The sequence below is a fragment of the Camelus dromedarius genome, chromosome 1 (assembly GCF_036321535.1).
Source record: "Camelus dromedarius isolate mCamDro1 chromosome 1, mCamDro1.pat, whole genome shotgun sequence".
Classification (NCBI taxonomy): Eukaryota; Metazoa; Chordata; class Mammalia; order Artiodactyla; family Camelidae; genus Camelus; species Camelus dromedarius.
Window position 1 is genome coordinate 81,998,883 of NC_087436.1, and position 23,946 is coordinate 82,022,828.

Sequence of the window (23,946 nt, forward strand, 5' to 3'; positions counted from 1 at the left end):
GTTAATCAATGGAAATTATAGTTATCTTTCTCTTTGCCTATACAGCAAAATAGACAACCTAAAAGAATCACTGTTTTCTTCCCTTAGGAGGTAGAACTCCTCATTACCCTGATTAAGTCAGAAAAAGGAAGCCTGGGTTTTACAGTGACCAAAGGCAATCAGAGTATTGGTTGTTACGTTCATGATGTCATTCAGGATCCAGCCAAAAGTGATGGAAGGCTAAAACCCGGGGACCGGCTCATAAAGGTGAGACATTTAAGCAGACTTGATTAGGGCAAATGTGGCCAAAGATCAAGCCCGGGCTAAAGAATGAAAAGCAAGAAGGATGAGTTAGTAAAAGACTCTGTTTCCACCTTGTAAAAAGTACAGGCCTTTATATAGTTAATAGTTTGGAAAATGCTTAATTTCAGTTAAGGCATTAAATAAGCCATCTTGAGTCTCAGGGACAGAAAGTTTCTTAAATTGCTGTAAGAATAAATTTTCTGTATTAGCAAAATAATGACACATTTATTAGGTATTTTACATTATTATTTCATTTATGATTACTTGGTCATTGTGTTTATGATTTCCACAGTAAAGGGAATAAACTAGGATAAACCCATAAACTAGAAACCATCCTTTATGGTGAATCTCCTACTGGCTAATATAAATTATATAAAAAGTGAGAGAGATGACTGTATTTTCTTGGCAACTTCTGTGTTCCAAAAATTATAATCCTACTTTGCCCCTTTCTCATTTTTGTAGGTTAATGATACAGATGTCACAAACATGACTCACACAGATGCAGTGAATTTACTCCGAGCTGCACCCAAGACAGTCCAATTGGTTCTTGGCCGAGTCTTAGAACTACCGAGGATGCCAGTGCTGCCTCATTTGCTACCTGACATTGCATTTACATGCAACAAAGAGGAGCTGGGTAATGCAGACTCATGCTTTGTGCAGTGTGGTTTTTCTTGGCTAGATTAAAAGTAAGTACTGCTAAGACTAAGGAAACAAATATTTTCTGTTCCCTGAAGGTTTTTCCTTATCTGGAGGTCATGACAGCCTTCATCAAGTGGTATACGTTAGTGATATCAATCCAAGGTCAGCCGCAGCCACTGAGGGTAATCTCCAGCTCTTGGACATCATTCACTATGTGAATGGAGTCAGCACACAAGGAATGACTTTAGAAGAAGCTAAGAGAGCATTAGACATGTCACTCCCTTCGGTGGTGCTGAAAGCAACAAGGTACTCTGCAATTATTTTGTTTGTGTGCGCACATGCATTTCAGGCTGTTAAAAGATATTAGGTTCTCCCCAAAAAATTCTGAATTAGTAATTCAGACTAAATGGGCAGGGGTTTGTAAAGTTTGTGTGTTTCCTTCATGATAGTCAAGTGGCCATGTCAGTTTCATGCCTCACATCTGTATAACATACCATCCAGAGCAATCTTCAAACAAGTCTCACTGATCACCCTGGTAAAGCAAAGACTGTGTGCTGATTGCCTTAGACCCAGATGAGGGCCAGTCCTGATGAGGCAAAGGGGTAAGAATATATCAGTTGGTCTAAGCCAGTCCTGACCCATTCCCAGAGCTGGGACAAGATCAGTCCTACCTGAACTCATGTCTGCAACCAACGAGGCATAGGTGATCATATTCACTATATGTCAAGATAGTTTCACATTATAAGAAATGCTAATGGCAACTTTTCTTTCACTTAATAATGGAAATAAATTGAAAAAAAATGTTTCTATTAGTTTCCTACCACTATCAAATTACTACAAATTTAGTGGCTTAAAACAACTCAAGTTTATTATCTTAACAGTCCTGGAAGTCAGAAAAATGAAATGGTCTCATTGGGCTAAAATCAAGATGTTGACAGAGCTGCATTCCTCCTGTAGGCTCCTTGCCATTTCCACCTTCGAGAGATTGCCCGTATTCCTTGCCTCATAGCCCTCTTCCATCTGTAAAGCCAGCATTCACAGCACTCTTTGCTTTTGTCCTCACATCTTTCTCTGACATTCCTACCTCACTTTTTTCACTTATAAGGACCCCTGTGATTACACTGGGCCCAGCTGGATAACCCAGAATAATCTCATCTCTAGATCCTTAATTTACTCACCTCTGCAAAATCCCTTTTGCCATGCAAGGTAACATTCGGAGGTTCTGAGGTTTCCCATGTAGACATTTTTGGTGGGAGTGGGGACATTACTACGCCTACCACAGGTACATGAACCCGGGCTTTCTGAATTATGGTTTTATAGTTACATAACAGAAAGCATCACATTGGTATCTGTGATACATGGTAAGTTTTATATAGTATGTTTTCCAAAATACAGAAACTGTTCATTAAATCACTTGATCATAAATCTATTTTTCCTTCTGAACCTTTAAGTTGGATTGTATACTTTTTCCCTTGAATATAATCCCTCGCCTATTTCCCTCAATATTTCTAAAAATTAGATGGGCATAGGGTTATTTTCACAGGTGTAGCTGAATGTTAATTAGTGGAGGAGGAAAGTGTTCAAACAACCTGGAAAATGTCTTTGTGAAAATTAACATCTCTGCTAACCATAGATCTAGTTGAATTTTTTGCCTCTGAATCTCTGGAGCACCCCTTCACCTCAGGCCTAAAATCACTTTCTGTTGTCTTTCTGCTTTTATCTTTGCTGAAGTCACTGGAGATGCAGTAGTAATATTCACAGTTACTTTCCCCTTCCTTAATCTTCCAACTCCCTCTCCACTGTTATTTATTTCTGCCCTCTTTAAAGTCCACAGGGTAACTGTAATGGAAGGGTGTATATTTGTGATCATTGTCTGTCAAGAACTGTAGAGTGTCTATAATTTTACCCTGCTTACAAGCTAATAAACTAGCCAGTCATTGTTCCATGGGTGCTGGTAGAAGATATGAAACTCCCGGATCAGAGACCAGAGACTTTCTCACTAAAGGCGCAGCAAGCAGCATGAGCGTGGTATTACTGTCGGCTCCACATGTCCTCTCAGCCCCATAGAGATGACACATGTGGGCCTAGTGGCTCTCTATGTCTGCGGTGGGCTGTAGTACAGGAGAAGAGGACTGTGAGAAGAGCCAGGGAACCCACCACTTTATGGCAGCCGGTAAGAAGGCTTGCTTTTTGTCTGGGGAGAGAGGTTACGTAAGTCTTCAAGCTTGCTCACTGTAAACGTGGCCTTGAGAATTGGCCTAGATAAAAAGTGGTCAGGGTCTCGCATTTCTGGGGTACTTGGCAAGAACATACAGGAATGCTTAGGACCTGTGGCTGATTGCCTCTCCCCATACTGTACACCTGAGGCCCCCTCCTTTCCCTTTCAAGTAAAAGCAACAATAAAATTGCATACCAATCCTCTTGCAAGGTGCTGTCTTTTGACTATTTGACATATTGGGTGGTACTATTCTTCTTATAATTCTCTGAATATGTATATTTTGTCTAGATGTTCCCTTTAAGTAATTTAAAAGAAACACACATATCAAGGGCTTTAGATACATAAAACTTAGTGATCTGTGACTTCTGAGTGAAGTTATCTTTGATCTATCGCCTGAGTGTCAGTAAGCAAGTCATTAGATCCTGGATATTACCAGTGTTTTAAATGAGAGGGTAGGTATGGCAGTATGTTGAACTGAAACACAAAGAAACCTTATGTACAGAAATGATTCTTAATCTTTTTTTCAGTCAAGAATATCTCCCTCCAGCACATACATAGATAAAGGCTGATAAAATTTGTCTATAGCTTCAGGAAATGCATAGGCCCCCTGAAGCCCAGCCAAAATAAAACTCCTGAGGTTAAATAGTTAACAGATGGCTTGAAAGATATTTAAACAAATGTCTTAAATAATTTGCAATTGCATTTTCTTATTCTTTACAACACAGAGACGGTCACCCAGTGGTTCCCAGTTCCAAGAGGTCAGCTGTTTCAGCCCCAAAGTCAACCAAAGCCAATGGTAAGGATACATTCATTTTATAACACAAGTAGCTCTGGAGAGGAAACTTTTTTCCCCCAAAGCAAGTTGCGATACTATCATTAAAATGTTTTTAATGCCCCTCCAGACTGTTTTGCAGGGTTTAAGTGAAAAAAAAAAATTACATTTAAATAAGAGCATCTCTAAAACTGAGTGCATAATAGGAAATAGAGCAGCATGGACCCTGGGATTTGTTTACAAGTCCTGTGTAACCGTAGCAAGTGACTTGATCCATATCTAAGCCTCTATTTTCTACCAGTAAAGTAAGAATATTAACAGTATCTAATTTGCAAGGTTGTAATGAGGCATAAATACAATAATATATGTCAAACATTTATCACGGTGATTGTCACATAATAATTTATTCAGACAGTTAACTAAATTTCTTCTCTGTGCCGGGCAGTGTTCTGGGCATTGTGAATATAGCAATGAGTAAACAAAGTGTGTGTCTTATATTCCAGCATAGTAATAGAAACTGTAGTGTTAACAGCGGTGGCAGCCGTTTACATAAATTTAATGCTTTTTCTGGACTAAGCATTCTTCTAGGTGCTTAAATCCTCACAACAACCCTATGAGACTAGTGTTACTATTATCCCCCTTTATAGAAAGGGAAACTGAGGTACAGAAAAGTGTGATAACTTGCCCAAGCTCACAGGGTTCATAAATGGTCCAGCGAGAATTTAAACCTAGGATGTCTGACTCTGTGCTCTCATTTACCTAATCAGGCTCAGTAAATGTAGCTTTTATTGATGGTATTCATATAAGAATGTGAGGCACAGGGGAATGTGGTTAGAGTATTTGGAATGTAAATCTAGTATTTCATATATAACTAAACTTTTAGGGACCGGCAGTAGAACCTAAATACCAGATAGCTAGGAGAAATCTGTCACTTGCAGGAGTTTGATTATCCTCTAAGCAAAAGCAAAAGCACATCTGTTTCTCTCCTCTGTTGTTATCTTGAATGCCTCAGAGGTCCTTCCTTCCTGCTGCTCTCTAAGAGTTCTGGTGCACATTAGAGCAGACTATCTCACAGAGCAATCAGGAGAGCACTTTCCCAGTGACCGCGGAGAAAACTCCTGTTTGTAACTTTCAAGGCCACAGAGAGTAGCTGGGCCCGGCCCCCCTTGTAGTAACTGCCTAGTCGTCTGTTTATGGGATTCTCTGATCTAATTTCTTTATGAATTCTGAAAATCATATAGTGTCAATAATAGGAACTCTCTTATAGTGATGAAAATGTAAACTACTACAACCATTTTGGAAAACAGTTTGACAGTTTCTTAAAAATTTAAACGTGTGCCCACCATGTAATCCAGCCTTTCCACTCCTGTCTGTATAGTCAAGAGAAAAGAAAGCATGTATCCATACACAAAAACTTGTACAGGAATGTTTTTAGCAGCTTCCTTTGTAATAACCCAAATCAGAAACCACTCAAATTTCCAAAAACTGTTGAATGAATAGCCGTTTGTCGTATATCCCCATAACAGAATACTGCTTAGAGAGAAAGGTGAATGACTGTTGACACATGCAACAGCATAATTTAAAAAAACTCAAAATAGATATGCTGAATGAAAGAAGCTAGACCAAAAAAAGAATTCATTATTATTCAATTTATACAAGATTGTACAAAAATCCAAATTAATCTGTAGTGATAAAGCAGATCAGTGGTTGCCAGGGAACAGGAGGGAGAGATTACAAATAATAAACTGTTGTGTTTTATACTATTCCAATATGATTTTTTTGAACCAGTGGTTGATTTTTGTTATACTTTTTAATTAATTTTCCTAGCAGTTTAATAAGGTATTGTATCTCCTGGAAGTAATGAATCTAATTTTTTTTAAATATGTAAATTTTTCAACTGTAGGGGAAACACAATCTCATGTTATGCTAATGATTGAGTTAAAAATCAGCCTTTGGTTTAGAAATCTACTAAAAGTCCTCTCCAGTTGTATCCAACTTATCTTCCTGTGTTAAATTGCTAGTCTTTGTGAAATGAGATGAAGGGCTTGCTATCTTTCCTTAAAAAGTCCAGTGATTATAGTTCAGCACTTGTGATATCTCTCACAGTTAGTTGGGAAAATCTATATTCAGTAATCTCACACTGGAAACATTCATCCTGAACTGAGCTTTTATGCAGACTATTTACTTTTAAGGAATTGGCTTTGTCCTTGAAATAAACCCTTCTCTGATACTTGATTACATCTAGTTGGTTTTAAATTACTTTGTGATATGACCTCTCTTAGTGTACTAATAAAAATAAGAGCATGCACAGAAATGTGGGTCTTCTTTCATTATTTAGTTGTCCCTGTTGTGGTTCTGAGTGGCTCATCCTTTTCCTTCTGTGTTCTTCCTTCAGGTCATCACACTGTGGAGCCTTGTATCAAACCTGCACTCACACCAAATAATTCATTCTCCAAGGTAAGTAAGTGAAGGGCCACCTTCTTCAGGTCCTTATTCCTTTGCTATTAATAACCAGCTTATTTGTATTTTGAGCCAAACTGACTTCACATTTAAGTATCTGCCTTTTTTAGATACATGTATCAGTTTTAGATACATGCACTTAGCAAACCAATAGAACTTGCTAAGTAAAACGCACAACAAAAAGCCCCCGCACGGGTAACCTTACATCATCAGGCACACGTTCAGCTCTTAAATAAGCTAATTGCTTACACAGATACCTTTAGTGCTGGAATTTTTTATTAATGTGCACAACTCCTTTGGTTGTCTCTTAGATAGCCAGAAGAGAAGAATGTCATTAAGAGTGGATTTAGTGTCTATAGCCAGGCTCGGATGAGCCCCCAACACAGAGTTCTGGCTTCCTCTCCACCTGCAGAGCTCCCACCGAAATCAGTAAAAGAGGCATAAAAAGGAGAGAAGTCGTGAGAGATGTGTGTCATTTTCCCTTTCACCTGTTTAGCCAGCTTGTCCAATGTGGCCAAACGTCTCTAAAACAGCATCAGTTTTTAGTGCTGAATATCATAGAGTATCTCCTTAACCTTGACCAATTCCGACTGCTTTAGGGTATGTGTTAGTGAATAATTTTGTCAATGGTAATAAAAAAAAAAGTTGCTGTAAAAAAAAAAAGTGGGTTTAATGTTGACTAGCAGTGACTCTCAAATGAAAAATCTCTGCTACTAGTGAGGCAAAAGAGTAATGGCAAAAGAAATTGGCTTACTTGCTTTTTGAAAGACATAGAAAATACTTCACTGCAAAATAAAATGAAAGAACGTAAATCACTTAAGATTAGCACAGAGAAATCTGGAGGTGATTTAACGAAACTATTTTAATACATAACTAAATTCCACTTCAAGCTGTTAATTTAAGGCTACATATAATGCCCATTTGTGTGGCTAACGTTTCTTTTTACTTTCTGGCGTGTAATGTACACAGCTCATAGCTGAATCTTCATTTTGTGGAATTTTTTTCTATCACACACATTCCATGTAGTCTGTTCTGAACCTTACTATTTGAATGTCTTTCCATATAAAATCCAGGGCTGAGGCATTTCCTTCCTAGTAATCTGAAAATCTTATCAGCTCAACAAGATTTCTGGATGTGAGCTGGGTTTAGTGTAGGAGGATGAAAATGAACATAGTGACCAGACGCCCCAAAGTCTATGCCTTTCATCTCACTATGTTATCTCAAACTCTTGACAAGTTTAACAGGTCTTGAAAAGATACTGCATCAGAAGAATTATAAGGCAGAAATTATTTGGACACAAAAATAAAAATTTCTTGTTATCTGTGGATTGAGCTGCACTCACTATTTTGTTCTGTTTATTCAGAAGCTCTCCAATTTCACATAGCTGAAGCAGCTGAATTTTCATGTATTTCAAGTATTAGTCATGCTGTATAGTGTTTATTTTCTTTGTAAATATCACCACGTTGTTGAAAGGGAGGAAGGGTAGACTTTCTGTTTAAATTAACATAAAACTCTAGAAATTAGGACTTTTGTTATTCATGGTTGCAAACATTTTTTGTTGGAGTTAAAATCTTCCAGAAATTCTCCCAAACAATATTCTGTCCTTGAATACTAATGTCTATACTATGAATTTCTTACGAAGGATTAAGTTTTACAGTCTAGTGAAATTTTTTGACATTATGTAACCACTATTTATGAAGAAATAATTTTATTGCATCTACCATGTCTACTTTTTATCTTAATAAAATGAGTAATCTTTTTATTTAATCCAAATCTTTAGAGCAAACTGTCTTTTATTTGTATAAAACTATTTTAATTTATTCTAATCATTTAATTTTGCATGTTTGCCCAAATCACTTTCTTTTAATAGGCTTTGTGCTGTGAAGTGCTTCACAGTTAACCATTGAATTAAAGTTACAGTCCATTCAATAATTACTTTATGACTATGAATCCATTGTTATTTTTCTTGAATTGATATGAGATTTAGACTAGATTTGAAAATCTTTACAGCTAACAATTCATCAGGTTGCTAAAATGAAGACTATGTCCATGTAGCAATTTCACAGATTCTTAAAAGATTGGTTTTTTTTTCCCCTTTCCCTCAACTTCTAAGTTTCCTAGTCCTAATTAACTTTTCTGAAAAGTTCCTATGGAAGACAAGTCCCATGAGATATGCCTTAAAAAGAGATTTCTGCAGTTAAATAAGTTTAGGAAATACTACATAATACGTTTCTCTTCTGACAACTCAAAATTTATATCATGAAGCATTGTGAGAATTCTTGGAATAAAAATGTTGATTTAATATTTTTTAATCTAGTGTTTCCAGAAGTATTCAATGATGGAAAGCCCCATCCCCTTTTCACATTTCATTGTGCTGCTATTTCCTAGAAGCAGTGATCTAAGATGGGGAGATACAAAGTGGATTTTGTACTAAGAAAGAAGGGAAGAAGGGCATGGAGGGGCAATGTGCGGTCCCTCCCTGATCCTAGAAGTTAGTAAAACAGTAATCTAATGACTTGCTTTGGTTCTATACTTTAGGTTAATGGGGAGGAAATCATTGAAGTTTTGTACCCTGAAGGAAAATGCGCTACTTATCAGATGAAGGAATCAGCAAATCTAATTGTGTCCAAAGGTAGTCTTCCAAATGAGTCATCCATTTTCTCTAAATGCCCTAATAATTCAGGTAATAAGAAATATTGGTAGCCTCTCTTATTTTCCTTACATATTCCTATAGCTTTAAAAGGAAAGACTAATATTCAAAGTAATAAAAGAACAATGTAAAATTCATGTTATTAGCTGCATTACTGTACAGATGTCCAGTATTCATTCTCATCTCTAAGAGCAAAATGATTTTTAAATGATTGAAGAGATAGCTGTTTCGTTTGATAATGTTTCTTGTATTCTTTGATGCAGTAATTCTCAGGCTACCTAATAACTCAGAAATTTTTTCTTGGGGATGTTTGGGCTGCCCTGTTATATCCTTAATCCTTGTAACAAAACCTATTTAGTTGAAACTTCCTTAGTTTCTTTTATAAATCAATAATTTGCAATTAATTTAGGGAAATAAACATTAAATCATTAATGTCTCATAAAGAGGTGTATCACAGACATTGATTTTGGTTTATTCAGTTGCATTTGTGTGGTCTTTTGTCACAACAGCCAAAGTAGCTCTAAAACTAAAAATACCTGGGTCCCCTTAGTATAAGCTATTCTTTCAGTCATGGCTGCTTTTTCAAAGTGGATGCTTAAAATTTGAACGCCCTGGCATATTATATTTGACACACTGTTTCTTTCTCATATCGATACTTATGAAGTAAAACCCCATGTAAATTACTGTTTTTCAAGAATCTGATGTACAAGAAGAAGATATTTATGATGATCCTCAAGAAGCTGAAGTTATCCAGTCTCTGCTGGATGTTGTGGATGAAGAAGCTCAGAATCTTTTAAACCAAACTAATGCCTGTGTTCCAGGTAGATGATCCAGAATGAGTAAGTTGGTACACTAAAGCAGCACAAGATGGCCTTTGTGAATCATTTGAATTCCTCTTGGCCTGTTTCTCTCTTTCCCAGGTGCGTTGAAAACCAATGGGAAGTTACCTGAGGAGAGAGCAGAAGATACCGACTGTGATGGTTCACCTTTACCAGAAGATTTTACGGAGGTAAGAATAACACCTACGTACACACTGTAGGATGCTATGTCTTGTTAGAATTACGTATCTGCTTACTTAAGACTTACTTTCTCTGCTGAGGCCTTACCTCTCCCTACTGGCCAGTTTCCCTTGTAAATATTAAAGATGATATCCTGATGACTGGTTAGTAACCTCAGTAAGAATTAGAACTGATGTCTCTTAACTCCGTTTGGAGAAAGATCTTGCCTTTGAATCATACAACCTCTTTTGTTGAAGGTTTCCATTCACGAAAAAAGTGCCCCCCAAACCTGATTTTTTGTGTGTCATGTGTGTCTTTGTTACTTTTACACCAAATAAAAGTTGGGAATTCCAAGATCCCGTTCCACATAATACCTAACCTAGGTAGAAAACTTGGTTTTCTCCTTGAACGCTTTCTCCTGCCCCTCATGGATACCTGTCTTAATTATCGTGGAAACATCTCATTCTTTCAGTTATTCCATGACATTTGCTGTGATTGCTGTGCAGTTTCAGTTGAGACTTGTTTTAAAAGATTTGGACAGCTGACTGATTCCTAGTCCATACATTGGGCTAGTTGGATCCAAACTAGTAAAAATAAGCTGTACAGAAATTAGTACTCAATGTATGTTATATAAATTTACTAAATTCTTAAAAAAATTAAATCCCAAAGTTGGAATCATCTGAGATTATTGCCTATTTTTCTGAAAATTTACATTTAGGGATTAATTACATTAGGGGAAATAATGGTTAATTTTATTTGTTGCATTCAAGAGTCATCCTGTGCCTGGGAAAGAATCATCAGTCAAGTTTCCTCAAGTCCAAAAAAAAAAAAAAAGAGTGGGGAATGTTATAGCTCACTGGTAGAATGCATACCTAGCATGCATGAGGTCCTGGGTTCAATCCTCAGTACCTCCATTAAAAAAAAAAAAAAGCTAAGTAAATAAACCTAATTACCTCCCCCCACCAAAAATAAAAAAGAGAGAGAGAAATGATTAATTTTCAAAATTGTAATGATAGATTTATTTAAGACTAAGATGTCAGATCTGGGACAGTGAGCTAAGAAAAAAACATGAAATGATGGATAAATAGTATGTAAGCCTGCTTAAACTAGGCATCACTCTATTTGTGTGAATCTGATCTTGCTCGTTGTTCTAGGATAATTTCCCTCACAGTTCTTCTTACTCTTCCTACTGAACATCTTCAGAATTGTCAAAACTAAGCTAGTTTGGATTCTTACCATGCAGGTATCCACACACAACCTCATATACGCACGATTATGTTCATTAAACACTTATAAATAATTAATGTGTATAAATACAAGGACGTTTAAATCTGTTGAGTACGTATTTCCTAATCTAAAAAAAATGATTACACAAATATTGGATACCTCACAATGTGTCACACTACAGTGTTTTTTACTTAAGATGTTGTTTCATACTATCAGAATATTAATAATTACAACAATAAGCTCTTTGAAAAAGGTTTTCTGAACATTTTAAATCATACTAATTTTTATTATTTTTTTTATTAATATTACTATTTGAAATTCCCCTTGAAATGTATATTCTGATGTCTCTTAACTAAGACAATAAATAAAAATCTTTAATTTCCATTTCAAAAATGTCAGATCCAATGCCTTTTCTTAAAAAAAAAGAGCTTGTTAACATACTATAGTGTCTCATTTATACTGAACTATTATAACAAAAGTTGACAGCAGAAAACTTCATTCAAGTTGCTTTCTTGTTATTTTGATTATGAAAATATTATATCCCATTGTAAAAAACATATTTTAAATAGAATCGTCTAAAAATGCATGACACTTTTATTTTTTACCAATTCCTCATCTTCATCTGAGATAGCTATTGTTAAAATTTTGATTTTATGCTTCCATTGTGCATATGAAAACATATAATTTTTTAATATATATTTTGTCACGTGGTTCTAAATTTGATTCTCACTTAAAAAATGGTTAGTACCTTCTTTCCACAAGTACATAAAAATCTGTCTCATACTTTCTAATGCCTTCCTATTACTCTATTGCATAGATATGCCATAATTTGTTAAGTTGGCTACCTATTGATGAATATTAAATTTCTTATTTATTATAAACAACAATGCAGCCAAGATCCCTATTTCTTTATAATGTAAACTCTCAGGTCTCACAAGACAGAATTAAGCCCCACCTCCTCCGCCAGCATTTCAAAGGTTTATGTTATTTGTCTGGTTCCTACAGGCATTTGAGTTTGTAGTCTTTTCCAGTCTTTTGGGGCTGCCACAACCCAAGTGTCTTTAAAAGAGAGAAAGAAATTTATCTTTACACAGTTCTGGAGGCTGGAAGTCCAAGATCAAGGTGTTAGCAGGTTTGGTTTCTGGCAGGACCTCTTTCCTTGGCTTGCAGACAGCCACCTTCCTGCTGTGTCCTCATATGGTCATTGTGTGTGTGTGTGCATTCCTGGGATCTCTTCCTCTTCTTAAAAGGACATCAGTCCTATTGGATAAGAGCCCCATACTTATGACCTCATTTAGCATCAGTTATCTCCATAAAGACCCTATTTCCAAAAATAGTCACATTGGGGGTTAGGGCTTCAACCTGTGGATTTGGGGGAACACAGGTCAGTCCATAACACAGTCTTTGCTTTAACCACTTAAAAAATATAGTCAAATAAAATTATATTCACAATAGTTACAAAACAAATAAAAGTTCTAGGCATAAATTCAACACAAAATATACGTATCTATATTGAAAACTTTGAAACTCTACAAAGCATACAAGAAGTTATCAAAGAAAAACATTCCTTGTTCTTTGATTTTTAAAAAACCCTAAAATTTAAAGTCTCCCTAGATTTACCCATAAATTAAATGTAGTCCAATAAAATATTTTGGGTATTGGGGGTTTTTTTCCCCAGTAAGAGGCAGCATGGCTTTGTAAAATAATTTACATAGACGAATTAGGGTGTAAAGCTATCCAGAACAAATCTAAAAATTTAGATTCGTGGGGGAAGAATATTCCTACCAGTTATCAGGAAATATTATATAAATAACATATAAGTTGTCCTGCCACCGAAGTACAGATTAAGCCCACAAATTTGTGCCTTGAGAATTCAAGATGTTTAAGACCAAATACTTCAGGCCAGTCCATCCTTAAAAATAATACATCAGCACTTGAATAGATGAGACTTCTGCTTTAGAAGAGATTTTGACTAATGGTAAGCAAAACAAAGAAAACAAAAAAACAAGTTACTAAAGTAAAAACATGAAAAAGTTTCATTTGTTTCAAAACCATGAATTAAAATCCCAGTAGAAATTATATTCATAAGAAGGCAAATTTAAAAGACAAATTCATCTCCATTGCTGAGAGGAAGAGTGAGCCAGTATTCTGGAAGTGTTTTCTATTTCATCTTATATCTCTAGAAGATTGCCTACATTTGAGTGATTTTAAGAATCCCTTAGAAATTTTGAAAAAATTGAGAATTTTGAAAGTGCCATTCTGGGATCACCCTAAATGAATGGAAGATTATTTACTGAGTTGGTTCTTACCAGTATATTCTACAACCCTGAATGTTTTATCATGCACCAAAAGTTAAGCTGCTAACCGCTGGTATTGTTAAGAGTATAGGAATGTCCTTTTTAAGAAGAAAGATTATCCCTCCGTTAGCTAGCTGTGCAAATCATTGTATTTGTCCCTCAGTTGTAATTAACTCTAGACTTGACTGCAGTAGTCCCCACCACCATCTGCAGTTTCACCTTCCGAGGTTTCAGTTACCTACAGTTAACCTCAGTTGGAAAGTGTTAAATGGAAAATTCCAGAAATAAACAATTCCAAGTTTTAAATTGCATACCTTTCTAAGTACTGTGAGATGAGATCTCACTCCATCCCGCTCAGGACATAAGTCATCTCTTTGTCCGGCATATCTTGCCCATTAGTCACTTAGTAGCCATCTTGGTTATCAGATCGATCATTGCAAGTAACCCTTATTTTACTTAATAATGGCCCCGAAGTGCAAGAATAGTGATGCTGGCAATTTGGATATGCCAAAGAGAAGCCATAGGTGCTTCCTTTGAGTGAAAAGGTGAAAGTTTTCTACTTCATAAGGGAAGAAAAAAATTGTATGCTGAGGTTGGTTGCTAAGATCTACAATAAGAACAAATCTTCTATCTGTGAAATTGTGAAAAGGAAAAAGAAATTTGTGCTAATTTTGCTATTGCACCTCAAACTGCAAAAGTTATGGCCACAATGCATAAGTGCTTAGGTAAGATGAAAAAGCCGTTCAGTGTGTGAGTGGAAGACGTGAACAGAAAACAGATTCAGTACTATCCGAGGTTTCAGACATTCACTGAGCATCTTGGAACGTAAACCCCGTCAGATAAAGGGGGACTACTGTACCTCTTAGTGAAGTACTTTGGGCCAATGTCTGTGTCTTAGTTATGAATGGAAGAATGAATGCCAGTCGTATACATGATTGTAAATTATTGTCTAAAGTTTCAAAACTCTTCACTTGGCTGTTACTGAATTTGTTTGACTCTGATTACTTTGGGGATAACAGGATAAGAAGGGACATCAGGGTTTCTGTCCTAACTTTGCTTATGCAGTCAAGCAGTCAATTTGGGAGCTGTACACATGCAAATAAGTAAATTTTCTTCCTCCACAGAAGTTCTGATTTCGCTCAAATAAAATGAGATTGATATCAGAATAACTTAATTACAGATACTTTCAACTCTACAAAAAGCTGTAGTTAAAAACATGTCCTGCTAAATGTTTATATAGAGTTTAGAGAGGGTTATAAAGAATTAGGGAATGATACGGGCTACCCAGGAGTAGGTGGGAGTGGTTATTACAGCTTCCTAATTTTAAAGATTTTGATCGGTGAGATAAAATGGGAAAGAGCATTCCCTACTAAGGAGCTTCTTAGCAAAGATGTGAAGGTCTGGATCAGCCTGGAACATTCAGAGCACTAAATCTTTGCAAGTAGGGTATCACATGGTGTCTTGAAAGCTAAGTCTGAAGAGATAGGCAGGGATGAGTTCATGAAATGACTTACATGCCATGCCAAAGAAAGAGCCCATATTTTCATTTGGCACTGGGCACTACAAATTAGGTAGCTGGTTCTGGACCCAGGAGATGCCTCCTCTACTCTTCAAGTTGCTGCCTCTGGATTCTTTGGGCAGCAGGATTACAAACTAACCTTCCAAGGACTGGCCATGATAAAAATCTTAAATCTTTTCCTCGAGGCAGTACTATAGCTGCTTCCTCTTCCAAAGAGCCTATAATCCAGAGTGAGAAGGGAGAAGGACCCAACCCTAAACCATACACAAGTGAACTCTGCAAAAACAGTGAGAAATTGGTTACTACAGTATCACTATAGTGTATTTCCACCTGGGCTTTATCTCATTATTTTAACGTCAGTAATAGCACTTAGCACTTGCAAAAGACTTTATACTTTGCAAAATGATTGCACACATGGTAGATTCCTAGACTAGGATTATGATGGGGAATAAGAAATCCAGACGACTTTGGAAAAAAGTTTTAACCCAGACTAAAATTTATCAACTATCAACTTTGAAAAACAGATAAGGTCTAAGAAGCTCTTTAAAAGTTACCGATGGATAAAAACAACCTACATTTTTTCTTCCTCCATAGAAGTTCTGCATTTCTCTCAAAGAAATTGAAATTGATGTCAAAGTAACTTAATTATAGTTTTTAACTCTGCGAAGCCTGTAACTGAAAGATCAAATGAACACACAAAAATGCAGTTAGTTGTGATAAGGTTTTGAAAAAAAAAAAGTGCTATAAAAGGGAATGACCAAAAAGGCTTACTTTTAGGCTGGGTGGTTAGGAAACATTCTCAGAAGGAAAAGGCACTTAGATTGAATAAAGAAAAAGTGAAAAGAGACTTTAAGGAACTAAAAGAAAGACCTGTCAGTTTGAAGCCTAGTAAGTGAAGGGGGGAGCAAAACCAGTTGGACTGTAGAGGTAGACAGAGGCTAGATAATACAGGGCCTTGAAATGAAAGAAATTTCCCATTTAAGATAGTTAGTCCTGATAGATTGAAATGTAAGATTAACCATGTAAAAATGCTACTTGGCATCTCCTTCTGATGGTAGCAAACTGCTTCTGCAGGACCTGCACATCTGAGACACCGTACTCAGTTCCAGGACATACTGATTGATCTGTGTTCCCTAGGGAGATACCCTCACTTTAAAAATAAAAGGGCAAGATAAGTTAGCACATGGAAATCTTAGATTTTAAAACTGAAGCCATGTAAAAACATGTGCTATAATGTGCATATAAATAACTTTCATTTTAGATTTTTATTTTGCTTTTTCCTTACTTCTGTACATTCATATCCCTTAATATAAGAAATGAAAAGCCAAAATGAGTGTGAAGGTGAATAAGTGGAACCAGCAAAAACTCTCGGGCCACTCGAAGATGCCTCAGCCACAGTTCGGCATGTAATTGACTATCATGTGTGTCTTTGTAACACAAGGATGAGCAGTAACAGTGAACATAGGAACTAATATACAGGAAAAAACTGAACATTCTATAAGATTATTTGATTTTTTTTTACAATGTGCTAATTTGATTTTGATTTCTGTTTATTGTAGTCTACCAAAATGAATGGCTGTGAAGAATATTGTGATGAAAAAGTAAAAAGTGAAAGGTAAGAAAATAACTTTTAAAATACTTATAGCAATTTCATTCTTTTTTTAGAAGTCCTCTGAAAATTTTCATTTAGATACTGATTTTAAAATTAATATGTTCTTTTCCAATAAAATGAGACTTCTTGAGTAAAATATGGAACTATGGTTGAATATGAAGAATGTTTTAAGCATGTTGTTACAAGGAGGTTCTAGTGACATGTGACAATGTATTTGTTATAACATTGCTGAAAAAAAGCAGTCTGCTCTTGACCACTGGAAAAAAATAGAGGAAAAGTCTAAAAGGAAATGTGCCAACAATGATGATAGTATCTTCTCCCGGTATGATTATAGGTAATGTATTTTTCTGTTTCTCTATTTTTCTATACTTCACAAATTTTATTCTTTAATAAGAAAATAAAACCAAAGAAGGTAAGAAACATTCTAACTCCCACAAATGTTTTTCTTTTTGAAAACAGTTTCTAATGTAAAATGATTTTTTTGTGACACTAAATGATGTATCAGGAAAACTTATATATTGTTGGCCAACAAAGTGGTTATACATAAATTTTGCTTCATATTAAATGATAACCAACCAGTCAAAGGGAGCTATTTGCATTTTCCTAGAAAAGCAAATCAACAGTAAATTTTTCTAAGTAAAGATAGACTCGGGGATACATATTATTAATGCAGAAATGCATAGTTTTATACTTAAAAGATTAGCAAATATCTGGGCCAGCTGCCAATAATTATAAGATACAGACTCTTCCCTGTTGGGCAGGGGGAGGAGAGGAGGAAGGAGAGGTAAGTTAGAGTAATTTCTTTGGGTGGTGATTGAAAACCCAATTAACATGTAAAATATATTTGCCTGTTACTAATTCTTGGATACACTTTTTTAAAATTTTAACATTTCTGAAATCATGAAAGGTCATACAATTACAATAATCAATATTATTTCTTTCTTAACATAAAGTAATAGTGGGTCTTACAATGATGTGTGCCATAGACTCAAAGAACTGTGGTACATACCCTTGAACCTAGCGGTTTTTTTAATTCTGAGAATTGGTCCCACTACCATGTTTATGCAAAGGCTTTTCTATAAGAATATTCATTGCAACATTGTTTACAGTAGTAAAAAACTGTAATATTCACAAAGTAGAGTGTACTTATACAATGAAATACTAAACAGCTGTTCAAAAGAATGAGAAAGAAGGAAATGGCTAATGGAAGGAGGTCCAAAACATATCCTTGCAGACAAAGTGTGCTTACGGGAAGACCAGACAGACCTCATGGATAGAGAACTTGCAAAGTACATTTTAATTATGGTGCTCAATTAGTTGGTGCAGAGGAAAACCTCCGCCATGAAAGTAGCATAATTGCTGTCCTGTTATGATGTTTTGGGAGCATTAGTGCATGTCGTGCTTTAATGATGTGTACCAGTGTCATCAGACAAATGTCCTTTGCTTTGTGCCTCTGGATATCAGAAAGTGAAAGAATGTATTCAGGCCTCTGCGGGATCCTTTTTCATCTCGTCTTATCACTAAATACTACTCCCCTACTTAGTTTCTCTCTTCCAGCCACCACCCTACCAAGGAGATGGCGTCTGCTGTGCACCTCTAGAATAATGAGAACTTGTACTGAGTTTTATTACATTGTTAGGTCCCAGATATAGGAATGTCCTTCCAGGCCCTGACTGTAGCAAAAGACTGATATCCATCAGTAGGGATTTCTGTAATTAAATTAAGAATCTTTCATACAGAACAATAGTAGACAGCTGTTAAAAGAAAACAAAAGAGAGCCATCTGACACAATTGTAATTACTTATCCACGTGGAAGGTTGGAAGCAAAGCACTATGTTCTCCATCCCCAAGAGGACTCCTTCAATCTAAGGTTCAAAGACTTGGGATTTGTTTGAGGGCAAAATTTAAACCACAATAAACAATTCTGTACCTCAGTTTAATTTATATCTACCAATAAATTTTAACAATTGAGGATGTGAGTTTTTTCAATCAGGTAATCTATTTTTAAATACCTTAACTGTAGTGAACATATGTAGTTCAAATACATAATATTTAAATTTATTTTGGAGACAAAACTGAAGAAAATATTATAAATATGTTTTATTGTCATAGCTTAGTTCAAAAGTCAGAAGAAAAGAAGACTGATGATGATGACATAACATGGGGAAGCGATGAATTGCCAATAGAAACAACAAACCACGAAGACTCCAATAAAGGCAAGAGTATTGTTAGCAACTTTTTTAATCAAAAACAGTGGATAGAAAAAATAAGTGTTTCAGAATTAGAAGTTTTCAAAATATTTGGATATGTTATTTCACCCTAGGTCTACATTATTAGCTTCTATACATAAAGAATCACGTAGACAGACTATCAACACTCACATATACAACCAGGTTTTGCAGAGTTCTAGGCTAAAATTCTCAGTGGCTTGGAGCAAAACATGTAAATAAACATATAAATGCTTTGAATGGAAACACAAAGACACAATTTTGCCATCTTAGAATAAGAAGTCAAGGAGCACATTTTACTTGTAGTAAAATAAGGAGACTACCTCAAAGATAAGAAATTATTACTTTTGAATCTCAACCTCATTTTTTTACATTTTTTTTATTGAGTAATAGTCATTTTACAATGTTGTGTCAAATTCCAGTGTAGAGCACAATTTTTCAGTTATACATGAACATACATATATTCATTGTCACATTGTTTTTTTCGCTGTGAGCTACCACAAGATCTTGTGTATATTTCCCTGTGCTATACAGTATAATCTTGTTTATCTATTCTACATTTTGAAATCCCAGTCTGTCCCTTCCCACCCTCAGCCCCCTTGGCAACCACAAGTTTGTATTCTATGTCTGTGAGTCTGTTTCTGTTTTGTATTTATGTTTTATTTTGTTTTTTTAGATTCCACATATCAGCGATCTCATATGGTATTTTTCTTTCTCTTTCTGGCTTACTTCACTTAGAATGACATTCTCCAGGAACATCCATGTTGCTGCAAATGGTGTTATGTTGTTGGTTTTTATGGCTGAGTAGTATTCCATCGTATAAATATACCACATCTTCTTTATCCAGTCATCTGTTGATGGACATTTAGGCTGTTTCCATGTCTTGGCTATTGTAAATAGTGCTGCTATGAACATTGAGGTGCAGGTGTCATTTTGAAGTAGGGTTCCTTCTGGATATATGCCCAGGAGCAGGATTCCTGGGTCATATGGTAAGTCTATTCCTAGTCTTTTGAGGAATCTCCATACTGTTTTCCACAGTGGCTTTCTTTGCTTCCCTCTCCCACTCTTAATGATTTAGATGTCTTCTTTTACAATTTTGTGTTTATTCTATTTGTAATTCATGGCAGTTATCTCCTTTCCAGTTATGAGTTTCTCATTTTTGTAGCATCCTGCTTCTTTTGTATTTAGAGTAGACCTGCCAGTATTTCTTTTAGCATGGGTTTAGTGTTGCTAAACTCTTTTAGTTTTTGCTTGTCTGTAAAGTTCTTTATCTCTCCTTCTATTCTAAAGGATAGCCTTGCTGGATAGAGTATCCTAGGCTGCATCTTGTTTTCATTCAGGGCTTTGAATGTATCTTGCCAGTCCCTTCTGGCCTATAGAGTTTGTGTAGAGAAATCAGCTGAGAGCCTTATGGGGGTTCCCTTGTAACTCACTCTCTGTTTTTCTCTTGCTGCCTTTAGGATCATTTCTTTATCCTTGACTCTGGCCATCTTGATTATGATATGTTGGTGTGGATCTGTCTAGGTTCTTCCTGTTGGGACCCTCTGAGCCTCCTGTACTTGGATATCTGATTCCTTCTTTAGGTTTGGGAAGTTTTCAATCATGATTTCTTCCAATACCTTTTCAATCCCCTTTGTTCTTTCTTCCCCTTCTGGAACCCCTATTATGCGTAGATTGGCACGCTTTATATTATCCCATAGGTCCCTTATACTGTTTTCATTGTTTTTATTTGTTTTTCTCTCAGCTGTTCTGATTGGGTGCTTTCTGTTGTCCTGTCTTCTAGGTCACTTATTCGTTCCTCTGCATTATCTAGTCTGCTTTGCACAGCCTTTAGGTCAGCTCTCATCTCAACAAATGAGTTTACTAATTCTACTTCGTTCTTTATAGCTTCTATTTCATTTTTGACATATTTTATATCTCTAAACACTATTTCTTTTAGTTCCTTCAGTACTTTGATCAGTCCTTTTTTGAAATCTTGATTTAGTAGGCCATCAATGTCCATTTCCTTGATCGTGCTTTCAGGGGATTTCTCTTGATCTTTTCATTGGAGGTGGTTCCTCTGCTTCTTCATATTGCTAATATCTTTCTGTCACTGTGGCCGGTGGGCAGTTGGGTCACTCTCCTCCCCTCCCAATGCTGCACTTAGATGCTGCGCTTGGGCGAGGCAGGTGGGTGGATCACGCCCCCTCCCAGCACCGTGGTCAGGTGTTGTGTTCCTGCCAGGAAGGCAGGTGGCCACCCTGCCCTCTCCCGGCACCAGTTGCCCTGCTGCTCTGTGCAGCTGCCTGCTCCACCTTGGGTAGGCATTCCGTAGGCAGGCTCCAGGAAGACCATGGAACGGCCCCACCCCTGCTCTGTGCCAAATCTCAGCTCCTTGTTTGTCTTGGCAGCGCGAGTTCTCTGAGGTGCCAGGGCAGAAAGATCCTATCTGCCTCAGGCTGTAAACAAGTCTCAGTCCTGCCTAGGAGGTTGCGGAGCCCCTGGGTGAGGATTCAGGTCTCGGCCCCACCCCCGCCCGGGCTCTGCGCGCAGGAGGAGATGGTGGCTGTGGCTGCACCCTGCCTCTCTTCTCACGCGATGTGCCAGTAATGGCGCCATGGGTCTGAGGAGCCAAAGGCTACGGCGCCCCTCCCTGCAGGGCACACCAGCCTTGTTTCTTTGCTTTTTTCACGATGTATGGGGACCGAGGTTGTTCTGCTCCGTATCCCCTCCCAGCCACGGTGCACAGAACCCTGCAGTCCCCCAGGGCTGCCTTAGTGCAGCCGCCTCAGTCCTCCATCAGTGCAGGCGGCCTGTCCCAGCCCCAGCTGCCGCCTCGCATCTCAGGCTGGGTGTCGTGGGGACCCTTTGTGCCCATTTAACTTAGTTCTGTTGGTCAAGGGGTGCTCGGGGCAGATTTTAGCCTCGGAGGCTCCCCCTCCATCCCGTTGGCCTCTCAGTTGGAGAGGGTAGACCCAGCAAACGAGCGCTGTTCCTCCTTTGCCACTCCCTCCCTGCGGGACCGGTCCCGCACTGTTTTATTTTTTCTTATTTCTTTTTTCCTTTTCTTCTACCAGATTTTTGGCATCTTTGTCCTTCGAAGAGGGTGGTGTTCTGTTGGAGTTCAGCAGGTGCTCTGGTTGGTTGAGTGGGTCCATAGATGTGAGTTTTGGTGTATTTGTGGGAGAGGGTGAACTACAAGCGTCCCTCTACTCCACCATCTTGCCTCTCCTCCTCAACCTCATTTTTAAGAGTAAGAGTCAGTTGGTCTGTCCTCACAATTATTGCCTCTCTCATTTTATTCTGAGTCAGGTGAGAAGTGAAGTTCTCTCCAGTGTTTAATGTTATACTAATGCAGTGAAAGAACATGGTTTTGTAATTTGAAGTCTTAGTTGTTGAAAGATATTAGAGACATTGAGAGAACACTTTTTTGATTCAGGTAAGACCATTAGTGTTAGTGATGCTCTTGTCAAATCCTGTAGCCCAGGCTCATCTTTCCAGCCTCAGCTCCTGTTGCATTTACACTCAGTTCTGTGAATGTTTACAGTTACTTCATGTGATTGATTTTTTCACAACCAGGCTTTGCCCCAGCCATTACACTTCCTGAGTATCTCACACAATGTGGGGCATTACTCTTGCCTGCATAGTAGCTGCATCATCAAAATCCTTATATCAGTCAATTGACATAATTAAAGCTACACTTGTGCAGACGATAGCGAGAAGTCTCTCCTACTTTTTCCAGGATAGTAGTTGCCTTCTGTTATCAGCAGTTTCCATAGATAGAGCAGGTACTAGCTAGACACATAACTCTTCTTAGAAACTGATATCACTTGTTTGATAAAATCCCACAGACCCTTAGGATTTCATTTACATGGAGAAAACTATCAAATGCCAGAGACTGTGGCACTGAGTACCATGGGTGGTAGAGAGGGGAGAAATCACTGTTTCCACTGCAGTGCCCCCTGTAAAGCATTTCTGGAGCATCTCCCTTCATCTTTTCTCCATGTGCTCAGAAACCAATTTAAATGCAAAGTAAAAACAGGACTAAATACATTTTCATCAAGTAAACAGTACCATTTGACTTCAGAGAAGCAAAAGCAAACAATTTAAACTCCTTTATAAACTATAAGTAATTGAAAGGCAGGAGCCTTAAGAACTCTGAACAGTCAGTGAAGTGTTCCCTTAAAAGTTGGGTACAGGGACCTTGCTGTGGCCAGAATTTTCCTATGTTGCTTGTAGTTATCTGCCTACCTATTAATTCTATTGCCTTATTAATTGAAAGACTCTCAGTTTTGTAAAAATAGATGAAATTAGTTCTCTTACTTGATTAAATCAGTTCTGGGGGAAATTTTTTTAAAAAAATCAACTTCTGTCTTCTTGTCAGATCCTCTTTTTCTGACAAATGAGGAGCTCGCCACACTCCCCATCGTCAAAGTGCTTCCCTCGGGTAAATACACTGGTGCTGAGTTGAAATCAGTCATTCGAATGTTACGGGGTTTACTAGATCAAGGAATTCCATCTAAGGAGCTGGAGGTAAGGAGCTTCTGACAATGGTTCTTTCTCAAACAAAGTTTTGTGCAAAGTTGGGAGAAATTTTGAAAATTTTAAAAATGTCTATTACTTTACAACTTTACTTCCAACTATAAAAGCACCATCTTATTATTTCTAGCAGTAAATTAATTTTTCTAATTAGGATCCTAATAGTATGGATTTAAAGGGATCTCTCTAACTACTTTGGATAAATTGATAAATCTCCCTGCAGATTATCCTCATAATGTAAGGATAAAGAGTTTTTTTAAAAAATCAAGTAACAATTCCAACCATCCACTAACTTCATAATTAATACACTATACATGTGATTCATCATTAGCAACAGTTTTTAATTTATTATAGCTCCAAGAATGTGCCCCCTAGTTGAAAGCAGCAATGGGTCAGAGGCCTTGCTCCTGTGGTCCTGCTGGCCCCATCCATTATATACCAAGAGGCCAAAGAGTAATGTAGCACCACTGTGGTTTGGGGGTCTACCTTGCCTGTCTCCCTCAAACCATCTGCTTACTTGTCTACT

General features: G+C 37.1%; 1 protein-coding gene across 11 annotated transcripts in view; it reads left to right on the forward strand.

Annotated features, from left to right (window-relative positions):
* The window catches only part of PTPN13 (protein tyrosine phosphatase non-receptor type 13), a 179,621-nt gene that overhangs the window by 146,449 nt on the left and 9,226 nt on the right, over nt 1-23,946 (forward strand). For 5 of the 11 annotated variants that reach the window (XM_010983122.3, XM_010983124.3, XM_010983127.3 and 2 more), the window contains 11 exons: nt 88-246; nt 745-916; nt 1,017-1,227; nt 3,865-3,935; nt 6,307-6,368; nt 8,910-9,054; nt 9,717-9,842; nt 9,942-10,030; nt 16,622-16,677; nt 18,787-18,890; nt 23,266-23,414. In XM_010983122.3, the coding sequence (XP_010981424.1) occupies nt 88-246; nt 745-916; nt 1,017-1,227; nt 3,865-3,935; nt 6,307-6,368; nt 8,910-9,054; nt 9,717-9,842; nt 9,942-10,030; nt 16,622-16,677; nt 18,787-18,890; nt 23,266-23,414 (1,344 nt within the window). The remainder of the gene's footprint in view (nt 1-87; nt 247-744; nt 917-1,016; nt 1,228-3,864; nt 3,936-6,306; nt 6,369-8,909; nt 9,055-9,716; nt 9,843-9,941; nt 10,031-16,621; nt 16,678-18,786; nt 18,891-23,265; nt 23,415-23,946) is intronic. The other 6 variants (XM_010983125.3, XM_010983126.3, XM_010983130.3 and 3 more) reach the window with 3 other exon arrangements.